General features: G+C 38.9%; 1 protein-coding gene across 3 annotated transcripts in view; it reads left to right on the top strand.

Annotated features, from left to right (window-relative positions):
- LOC105268849 (Glial cell line-derived neurotrophic family receptor-like) overlaps positions 1-11501 on the top strand; it is a 114376-nt gene extending 102875 nt beyond the window's left edge. For all 3 annotated transcript variants that reach the window (XM_011308709.1, XM_011308708.1, XM_011308707.1), the window contains one exon: positions 8842-11501. In XM_011308709.1, the coding sequence (XP_011307011.1) occupies positions 8842-9084 (243 nt within the window). In that variant the 3' untranslated portion in view covers positions 9085-11501. The remainder of the gene's footprint in view (positions 1-8841) is intronic.
- Positions 11502-11824: the final 323 nt, after the last annotated feature.

Raw genomic sequence — 11824 nt, 5'->3', positions numbered from 1 at the left:
TCGACGTACATTGGAATTCTAATAACGCCTGGGGCACGTAGGCGAATGTCGATAAAGAGAATGGGTTGTAGTAGTTCTCGGAATACATTGGGTTTGAAAAATAAAAAAAAATAGGGGCCGAGGGGGCCCATGAACGGGGGGAGATAGAATACTGACGTGGGTGTCTTAGGGCTGTGAATAATGAGATTCGATATGATGGAAATTGCAATTGCAGTGACGAGTCTTGGGGAATATCTAGGACTCGTATGAGTGAGGGAGTGGAGGGTTAATTCAGGGGATGGGGTGTGCATTGTGGGGGTGTACAATGAAATGTCGTTTCATTATTCTCCGTGTTTTGTATTGCGAACACGTGGGGGTGAGTTGTGGTCCGTTGTTTTGGAAAGTGGGGAATTGGGGGGTTTAATTCGGGAGGAGGGGGAGAATGGTTTTGGTAGCGCCCAGGGGGTGAGTCATTGTTTCGTTTGATCTTATGGTTTTTTTTTTGTCGGATCCAGCAAATCAGTTTAGAGTGGGACATTTGCGTTTGTTGTGTGTACAGAATAGTTCGAGCCTCCCGGCTATCGATATTTCAATCCATTCTTCCCAGATTTGTTTTTACTCCGCTTCTGCTCGAAATACATGAAAATTTTCACTGAATTTTACACTTGGTTGTGAAATATCAAAAACGGACAATTACACGAGTACATATGGCAGGAAATATCGGAGAATCAATGGAAACTGGAAATCCACATGAAAATATTTTTTGAGGATTTTTATTTTATTTTTTTTTAAAGGAATTAGCAATAGATTTTAATCAATTGCTGGGAAAATAATGGCCATTGACTGAGTTGAAAATTCGAGAATTGAGAAACAGATCGATTGTTTCGATTTCCTCATATCAAATTGCTCCAATCACCCCAAACAATCCGGACGATTGCTCCCATTCACTCCACTGACTCCGCGAAATAGTTTTCTCCCGAAAAAAGGAGAATTCCAAGGCGCAATCCACCGGTGAATTGAATTCAGAATTTCGATAAACGTCGTACCAAGGAGAGTGGAATCCCCTAGATAAATGTAGATAAAATGTGGTACAGCGAAGGTGATAATTATTACTGTCGAAGAACACGGAGTAATAATCATTAATACCGAAAAGCCGAGGATAATGCGTTTACCCAATTGCCCGATGCCCATCAAATAAATCAAGAAGCATCGAATAGCCCACCGACGCGAACCGTAACGATAATTGATATTAATTATAATTAATTGTCAAGCTTTAATCGATTTTCTACATTCTCTAGAAAAACAGTACAAAAATAAGGAATCAGTTATTTTTCCGATCGCTACATATTTCCCGATAGGTGTTTCCTCGAAAAAAATTCCCTCCCCCCGGAGATCACGTGATATTGCCTCCCAGATGAATTCCAACCCCCAAAGATCAGTTACACTCACCCTTGGAATACAGGGTAAAAATTCCTCTACGGAATCGGAAAGAGGGATGAGGGTTGAGGAATATATACGCGCAGGTGTTCCACATAGATAGCTGGCATTGGCATAAAGCCAATAAAGGCACCTACAGGGGCGTATCGATCTTCGGGTTTTGTGACTTTTCATCGAATTTCCCTAGCACAGCTCCAGCCGCCCCCTTCGGTCTCGTCCCCTCACCCCCTTGCATTCATCTTGTCTCTTTTCTTCGCCATCATCCTCCGGTTTCCACCCCATATGCCAGGGAAACTAACGACCACGAGAGGGTGGGTGGTCTCATTTTCCTAGACCAAAGTGAACGTCTTATGGCACTATTTTTTGGTTTTATTAAGACGTCATGTGATACTTGATATTTATAGGGCACGTCCAGATCCGCAGGGGTTATCGATAAGGAAGGGATGGGAGTCTGAGTGCATCGTACATTTTTTAGGGGATCGATTAATCGATCTATCGAGGTCTATCTGTACTCAGGGGGATGATAAGGAGGGGATCGGGACCATCGAATTTATTACGAAATCGGGGTTCTCATTATTCTGGGATTTTTTTATTTATATTGTTGCATTAATATTTATGTGATTAATTCCGAAATCAGTCATCTGGGTCGAAGGAACATACTCATTAATGGCACTGAAATGTTTATCAGAAATGTTTGGAGCCGAAATTATTTCATTGGGGACATACAGGGGAGATTATCCGGTAATACAAGGAGTTAAGTCCAAGTCCAGAGAGACACTGGTTTTTGTTACGAAAATGGGTCTCAAATCTCCCGAATTTTTTATGGACTTTATCCGGCAAAGCTCATGTCGAAAAAGCGGTTACCTCTAAGGAACATGCAGTCATAATTTTAAATTAATAAATATCACGAGAAAAACGAAAATAAGAATGGGAAATAATACAAAATCAAAATATCACGAATAAAATATAAAAATCAATACCATCAATACAGAATTCCAAATTTAACACGACAAAGGATCAAAATGAAAATCCAAGATACAAAAAAATTTCGATGGGCGATGTTTTAACTGTGTGATAATTTCACGAATAATTTCACTCCTTATGACATTTCGAAGGCGTAATAATATGACAGTTTTAATATTCTATCGTTGGGGATAAAAATCCGAAAATGGATGATAAATCTGATAAAACGATGAGAGAATCCGATTTTACTATTCGCTGAATTAAAAAAAAGATTAAGAACACGATGTAAATCAATTTAAATAGCTGATATAAAATTGTCAGATGACAACGGTCAAACTATTTTTAATTCCGAGGAATTCGCGTTTTCGGTTTCTCGTGGAAAAAAATTATTCTCATTCCTTAATTAAAGGATGACAGGACCCAATCATAATTGATATCGCAAAGGTCACTCTTTTGGTCTAGTCCCTGGCCGTCAGAGGTTTATTTGAAATTCTGATGCTGGAGTATTGGGTATAAAAGGAGAGGTATAAATACAATTCTCACTTGGTATTCATGATGCTCCCGATCAATCGCTACTACCTGTGTTAACGTTAATAATTGATACGTTATACGGTTGGTTTTACGTTCTAAAAGACATTCCCCCGGAGTTTATTTCTGCATTGAATACAAAGTACCTCGAGGGAAGTTTACTCTTTTCACTTGTTGGCTTTGAAACTGTTTTCAATAGCGGAGAAAAAAAAAACAAAAACAAATTATGGGCTGTCTGTTCCTTCGGTTATTGGAAGGGGATGGGGAAGAGTGGATGTTACTATCGGAGAAAAAATAATATTTCATGAATAGGTTAATAGCAGCTACAAAGACATTAATAGTAAATTAAATTCACAATTACTATTTATATTACTATAATTTTCGAATAATTGTCCTCTTATTTCACGTCATATTTCGTTTTACTTCTCAGATGAATAAGAGACTTCAATAAAATAATCTAATATTCCTATAATTTTTTATTCTTATTACCTTTGAAGGTTCACTCAGAAAAAATGACGGAGTTCCATGTGCTGTAATCAAACTGCATTTTCCTCATGGAGTGTTCGTTGGAATGTAAAAAATGGCGGCATTGAGAGATTATATTTCTTTGTCATCTGTCTTCCGTGAAGTTCTCAGGTGAAGATAATCTCGTTCTCTAGGAGAATTTTCCTTTTTCTCGAAATTATTGACTGGCATTTTTTTTTCTACTGGTTTCTGTCGAGCTATTTTGCGGGAGGTTTTGTACTTAGAAAATTGTATAATCAGTTTGACTCACTTCAAACCGAGGGAGCTGATCAGTTATCGACACAGTTGGTTAATAATTCATTATTCTAGGGAACAGGTGATGTTGTGGACAGGTGAAATGAGAGCACATAGTCCCAATACATGTCTCCAATGTGGTGTGAGCGCAATTACCAAGCTGTCATCACAGTGTTGTTCGGGCAAACATCGTTACTCCACTTTAACATTTATTTCCAACCTGTTTATCCCCGTCTTATTATCCAATTTTCCCAGCAATTTATTTAATTACACGAAGAAAAAGCAATGAAATATAAAGTACTGAATTACCAGTGGAAACCGAAGGAAACCTCAACTTCATCGAATTTTCCTTTACTAATTGCCAGATAACTTTCAATCCATGAATTGAGTCATTTTCTGGATTACTTGACGATTGATAGAGTGCTCCATTAATTGAACACGCGATTGATGAAGCATTGACTAATCAATTCCATTTTTATAACGAATAGCGATCGATTATAAATTCAGGGATTCAATAACAGTGAGCTGATGGATTGCTAATTCGGAAGGTGAATTTCTGGAATTTCGAGTGATGATAAAAATATATATTTTTAACGAATGCAGGATGTCTCTAGTTTAATATTCTACATTTTAAAGTGCATGAAACTACGAATTAACCAGTTAAATACTTGTAACAATTTTTTTTTTAACCAATTGGGAAATCACTTGCCACAAACTAGTCGGTGGGAAATCGTGGCCTATCGTGCGCCCATCTATCAAAGGAACGAGGGGTAGAATGCTCCTTGAAAGTTTGGGATCAAAGTCAATGAGAATTGGAATAACTTTTCCAGTATTCAAACGAAGTCTCGACGGGATGGTTAAAGTGCAATTGGTATCATAACGAGAATTATCGATCTTCATTGGCACTTCATTGGCATTGGATATTGAATTTTAGAGAGGATGATTGAAACGGAGTAATTATTTAATAATAATCCCTCCGTCACCGGAATAAATGTCCGCGACAATTGGCAAAAATTTGAGTCACCGGTTTTTTAAATAAAATTATTTGCCAAATCGTATAAACTTTTCTTTGCCGTTAATAATCGCTATAAACTGGGTTCATACCCATGAGAATAACTACAACTAAAGTATCCCCCGGTGAAGAGAACTGAAAGCGTGAATGATTACTGTTAGAAGTGTTTTTTTTTCCACCCCTGATAATACACCCCCACAAATTCATGCTTTGTTACTCCGAATAATTTTCAACATGGCATTACCCATAAATTCTACAACGTATGTCGGAAATTGGAGGCCATAAAATTACAGAGCAATTCAATAAACATGGAAATCCAAAAAGCGACATGAATTTTCCATTTCGATAGAGACTCGCTACAACAATCCCCCGAAAAGTTCAAGTGCATTAAAAAAATATATAATTCAAGCCGACGCAAAGCCCGAAATATTTCCCAAAATAATCTCTCAACAATATTACAACAATTACCTGCAGCCAAACAGCTCATAATTCCCTAAAATAAAATGAAAAAAAAACAGAACCTCGAAAATCCCACATTATTTTCCACCCCCACCCTCCAGAATTCCCATAAACCTCCTTTTACACCTGTGGAATTACTCCAACCCGACAATTTTCCCTCGCTTCTCTCGTTTTTAAAAAATAAACCAGTAAATGAGGAAGTTAAACCCCAGGATGATTTCCCGCCATAGAAAATGCAGCGTATAAATATAAAATGATCCGCAAGCAAGTACCTCCCCGAAATCAGGCCCGAAAATCCGATTCCTCCTAGAATCCCGGAGAAGATGAAAATAAAAAACGAAAAAGCTTAAAAATTCTCGACGTACATTTCCAACGTAAATTACCCAGTAAATGCCGTGCCACCGTGTACCCCTCACCCCCCACCCCGGCTTAATCAATAACTCTGTCCAGACGAGTAAGAAAAGCGAAGAAGTGAAAAAAAGGCAGGGGTGAAAAAAGAAATTGAAGAAAGAGTAATAAAGGGGGAAAAAAAAAATGAGAGGAGTTAAAATGAAAGGGAGGAAGTAGAAAAGGTACCGAGTGAGACCGCGATGAGGACTACGATGTGGTAAGGGATGAAAAATATTTAAAAAGAGGTGAAACGGGAGATGGAAAGGGGTAAAAGGGAGAAGTAACGACATGCAACGCACCAGCACACGAGTTTTCGAGTCAATGGGGAAGTAAAACACCTTGTCACGCAATGCAAATGAGCCACCCCCTGGCTTTTTAGTTTTTTTTTTTTTCTCCTACCCCTCCCAATGCGCTTATCCATCCTCGGCATGGCTCCACCCCCGTGTGCACGAAACACACCGAGATTTCACCGAGATTTCACCGAGAGTACGATCTTAATCTTAAATCCCGCTAATCGTCATCCGCTCGAGCCACTTCGGTGCCTCGTAAGTTTCCGCACTTCCAACTTCTTAGATATACAGCATTCACGAGTACTTGTACCCTTTGGGTTTAGAAATTTTCGAGTCTCGGGTACTCGCTGTTTGTTATTGGGATTTTAGGGGGGGGTACTGATGCGGGGGTCATTGGTGATAAAGAAAAAGTGAAATTATGTGCAATGCCCAGTACTTTGTGTACTTAGTGGTGCTTAGGATACTAGAGTACTTTTCGGATGAGAAGGGAAAGGCGAGAATTTTTTTTCACCCCCCGCCCGGGGGGTCTGAGTTATGATTTTCGAACAGATTTTCAGAGCAAATCGAATTTTCTCCTTGCCAAATGTCTTCATCCGAGAAATCACTTCTCCACTTATCGGCAGATAAACCTGAATCCTCGATGTGAAGATCCATATGAATACTAGATTCATCCTAATCGTTCCACGTTGAACCATTGACGCACGGTCGCTCCACAGCCCTCCGGGGATGATCCAATTAACCCATCATTAATAAGGGATTCCATTGTGATACAGACAGGCAATTGCTCGTGTGCGCAGATGATGGTCTGTGTCCACTCGCCTAGAAAATCTCCATCAATGTACCTGCATTTCGAAAAACCATGGAATAACATCTCCAATCGCTCACATCAACAACCCCTAATTACCCCTCGCATTGAAAACTCATTTAACAAACCAATTACCAACTCCCCTCTGCAAATGAAAAAAAAACCCTCAATTGGCATTAAAAAGGCGAATCAATGTAACCACCATCTCCATAATTCTGCACCACCAGATACTCCCCATTAATTATAAACATTTCAGTGTTCTCTACTTAACAAAAAAAAGAAAAACCTCCCCAAGAGAGAATCAGAGTGAAAACATTTCTGTAATTCACTTTCATCCAGGATTAATCCATTAGCTGGATTGCGAAAATACCTGGAGACCATGTAAATAATTTTTTCCAGGAGCACATGGAGATGATGAAAAACAAAAAAAAAATATAGAAAAATGAGAAAATCGAGTTATCCATGCAGACTGGCGACCACAAACTGTAGAAGGATTTAACCAGCAAAGTGGTGGGATCAAAACGTGCTCGGGATATGGGGGGTTGAGAGGGTGAATGGGGGGTGTGGGATAATTTCCTGCATCCGGTGAGGACCTGAGGTTCGTCGGGGTAGGGGAGGAGGCGGGGAAGGGGGTGTGAAACAGAGGGGTACAATTAGCACGGGCAATGTGTAAAATGAATTATCATCCAGAAGGCTTTGGGTTGAGTGTCGGGGGTTATTAGTGGACCCAAAGCTCCCAAATATGTTCAATTCAATTCCAAACTCCAGAACATATGACGTGAATTTTCATCCCTGCTAATTGATATGTTTATTTCCTGGAAAAAATTGGAGGTATTTTTTCATTTGAATATTCATGAATTTGCGGGAGCGGATGATTGGAATTGAATTTTGGTGGAATTGATAACGAAAAAAATGACAAATGAATTTTCAAGATTCCACTGGTTTTTCATTTTTATTTAAACATTTGCACTCCTGGGGTGTAATTTATCACCATAACTCCATGACTGTGTCTCTTGTATTTTTCCTCAACAATTTCATTTTATAACCCATTGAAATTTCAACAATTGAGTAAAAATCGATCTCGACGCTTCAACAAATGCTCAACTCGTAAAAAAATAACGACTCACTGTGGCTGCAGCCACATCCTCCAGTGATACGATAGTCAAGAGTCCTTCCTAAATGACTTTTTCCACTCCTCAAATCACCAGAAATCATAAAAATTTTAATAATAGCTCTTCATATATTTTACTGAGCGTGAATTAATCTCCGGGGAGTGGTCGGTGAAATAATAGGCCCGATGGAGTCTCTATCGAATGAGTCATTGCCCGAAGCCCAAAAAAAAAATGGAATTAATAAAACAGAAATGGAGATCCTGGGACAATGGAGTTCGAATGAACGCACACGTCGATTTCATTATTTCCCAGAGAGAATCCGTCGAGTTCCACCGGATCTCTGAAATTTAAACCTTCGGAGAGGAGGCGAAAAAAAAATATATAATAAAAACGCAGTTGGAAGCGGAAAATGGTGGAAATGAGGGGGAAAAATGTAAAAAACCATTGGCGGTGGGGGGAAGGGGGCAAGGTGGATTTTTTTTTTTCACCCCCGACCGGGTATTCCTACCGGAAATTAAAGATTCAACGAGCCGTTGGTAATTCAGGGTAGCAGATTAAGAGAAACAAGGGGTTGGGGGGGGATGAAAAGAGGGTGATGGCAGAGGTAATAATGGAAATCGATGGGAGTTGACCAGTGACGTCCGGCAACGTTAAGCCCCCGCGGGCCAACGTAAATTGGACGGATTTCAATTTCACTGTATTTACAAGGTCACTCCAATTTGCTGAAACACAACTCATAACTGGCAAAATTGGAAACAACTGAGTTTTGACAAATGAAAAAAGTTTAATTGAGTTGGAACTATTATTTTTGTCATCGCGATTTTTTTTTTCAATCGAGGATGAGAATACAATTTCTCATTGAGATTTTTCCTCAGTCGATTACGCACTCAATTTGTCTGAATTTTTACTGACAATAAGTTAATATCGATATCAATATTTTTTTTTATTATTTATTTGAATTGAATAGATAGAGTTTTGATGGAAATTGTGGTTTTTATTGGTGAATCGGGGATTATTGCGGGAATGCGGGGGGAAACGGAGGGAGAGGTGTGGGAAAAATTTGTTTGGGGGAATGAAAGGACATTTTAATGATTTAATGATTTTCAGGAGGAATGCGGAGGGATGCTGCAGGATCTTAGCAACAAAATCAACAACAAGTACCAGGAGGTGCATACACATCCTCTGCTGTCGATCTTCAAAATGGCGGAGGTCGAGGTGAAACTACCACAGAGCAGTGAAGGGCATGTGGCCAGATCCTGGTTCATCCTGGTAATCCTCTCGATCCTGTTAATCACAATATCCAGTCGAATCGATCTCAATCCCAGTGTTCTTGATGCACCGACATCGTGACAGGCACCGTGAGTCTTCATAAAACGAAATAATCTGGACAGAATATTTATAAAGTGAGAGGGAAATAAGAGTGCATTCACATGCCTGTATTATGCTTGAGAAGCGATGTTAGAAAATGTGTATAAAATTCAATATTTAGGAGGTACTCAAATATGTATGAAAAAATTGTTGAGTGAATGGAGCTTTTCGTCGGGTGAGATTCATCGGCTCTGGGGCTGGGAATTTTTTCACTGAAACCACTGACTCCGAGTTTATTCCACAGAGAAAAAATAATTCTGAAATCGTCTTGGTGTTAAAACAAAAATTTTCTCATGTCTATTGAGTCTCAGTTCTAAATTCATTGCGAATAACAGCGCCATTGAATTTATCACTGATAAAAAATAAATAAATACTAGAAATTTCTTAGAATAGTCTATCGTTTTCTGTCATTCAGAACTATTTTCTCTCTGCGTTCCCCGATAATCCTCAAAACATTGGAGTTAAGAAAACTCCAGTTTGTTTCACCGACAATTTTCCCGGCTATTCAGTGAATCACTTTCGTACTCCCGAGATGAGACCCAGAAAAATGATTTATTCGTGTCAACTGAATGAGTTTATTTAAACACTTGTGTGAAATTTCAGGAGAAGTTGAAGCCAATAAAAAATGTGCTCATCTTCTCGTTCCATTGTACCACAGAGACGTGACAAATCGTGGAGTTTTGTTCAGTTCCACAAATACGTCATCATAACTGAGTTTTACGCCTCGAGAGTCTCCAAACGACTGAGATCCCCCAGATTCAGTGAATTTATTTTTGCAGAGAAACCTGAGAGCATCTGCCTCTCAAAATGTCCTTTCAGTATAATCTAGAATCGTCGTTACCTAAATGACTTCCATGCCTCCAAATGTTTACCCCAACCCCCTCCTTCTTATCAGTGTTGTTTCGCACCGAGGATCACTGATATTCGTTATCGCTAACTCCCCTCAAAACCCACAAAAGAGAATTTTTTTTTCCCATACTTATCACCCGTGGCATCTTGAAAACTTTTCCCTCCGAACGTTCCACCCGCGATGAATACCACGTCCATAAACCACATACCCGAACCAGCAACAAAAAAATTTTCCCGTGTAAATAAATCAATATTCATCATTAAAATTCATCGAATGCCTTGAAAATCCTCATTGTTTTCCCCTCCTGAAACTGCAATTAATTACCATTTAATTACCATTCCAGCCCAATCGTTACTAAAACTTCGAGAAATTCGTCTCCTGATAAGACGCTCAATATCAAAATTTCAAATTTTAATGGAAGACATGATGAAATTGATGAACTCAACTGTAATTTGTATTTAGAACATGGAAGCGTTCGTAATTCAGTGGCGAAAAATCTCGACCGAGTAAATTTTGATATGTAGCCACCAGAAAAATGAAAAAAAAAAACACGCTTGGCAAATTCAATAGACTCAAATATGTTCTTTCACTACTAATTCCAAAAGTTCTACACTCCACGAAGCAGTAAATCTCAGCCACGGATGGCATCGATTCGGTTGGCTCACAGGGATGAGTAATGCGATGGGATTTCCCGAGAGTATCGGTACGTGCCCGCTTGAAATGAAAAATCCGTGCGGACTGTCGTTGATTTTTGATTTTTTTTTCTCTCTCTCTCAGTCTATTTTATATCCTTCAGTTTTATGCCCAACGTTTTTTTTTTATCCGAATAATCCACATCGAGGGGTGAATTACGATGGGTCCAGGAAACGTGGGAAACTCGACGAGTGGCTTCACCGGATGAATGCAAGATTTATGGCATCGGTGGTCATTTATGCGAGGGGTTGAGCATTATTTCATGAACAGCCACAGTAGACTCTGGAGTCACTCAAAAAGGTGTTGGATTAATCATTGAGAGTACGAAAGTGCCATGAAGATGCCATCACTTCCAGTGTTTATACCATGATTGATACGACTCTATCATTTTCTATGAATTAAATTCAACTGACAAGTGCGACTGGGTGATGAATTCGGTTAGCACTGTTTGACGGTGTGCGTGGATAATATTATTATATTAGTTGTATTATACACGAGATTTATTATTATGTATATTAACAAGAGGGTGGGGGAATTATTTTTATTGCGAACTGGTGGAAACGAGTCTGGGTCTCGGATTATTTCGTTGCACTGAAGAAATTAAAAAAGAAAATGTCTTGTTGGAGAAAAAGTTTCTACATTGAGAAACCCATTTTCCTCGATCTAGAAAGTTTTTATTTCGTTGTTTTTTCATTGAAGATTGGAGATTATATCAATAGAAATTAGATGTTGAAGAAGTGAAGAGTAATGATGGAACAGTGCGAGGTCATCAGTTTCTGGGATACTTTTAAAATCATCATCCCACGATTTTCCGACTCATTTCGTTTCGCCATTTTCGCCATTCCGCCATTTCGCCACTTGGAAAAAGAGGGAAAAAATTACAGTAATTTTAAAAAGCTTCGGGAGGTGATTCCGACTGCAGTGGATATTCCAAAAATTCGAGGAGGAAGAATTAAATAAATAATGACAGGTCCTGGCCTCGATTTCTTGTAATATCCACGACAATTATCTAAAAATAACTCATACAACATTTATGACCGCAATCACTTGTGCCGCAAATGCATTTTCATTCGAGTAATTTTTTTTTCCCATAAAGATTATGGAAATACCCGTGACTGCTGCACAGTTGTTATCACTATTGAGCTTTAAAAAAAATGATAGGTTGAGAAATTTTATCGT

The sequence above is a fragment of the Fopius arisanus genome, unplaced genomic scaffold (assembly GCF_000806365.1).
Source record: "Fopius arisanus strain USDA-PBARC FA_bdor unplaced genomic scaffold, ASM80636v1 scaffold00062, whole genome shotgun sequence".
In the NCBI taxonomy this organism is placed as follows: Eukaryota; Metazoa; Arthropoda; class Insecta; order Hymenoptera; family Braconidae; genus Fopius; species Fopius arisanus.
This window is presented reverse-complemented; position numbering and strand designations above follow the sequence as displayed.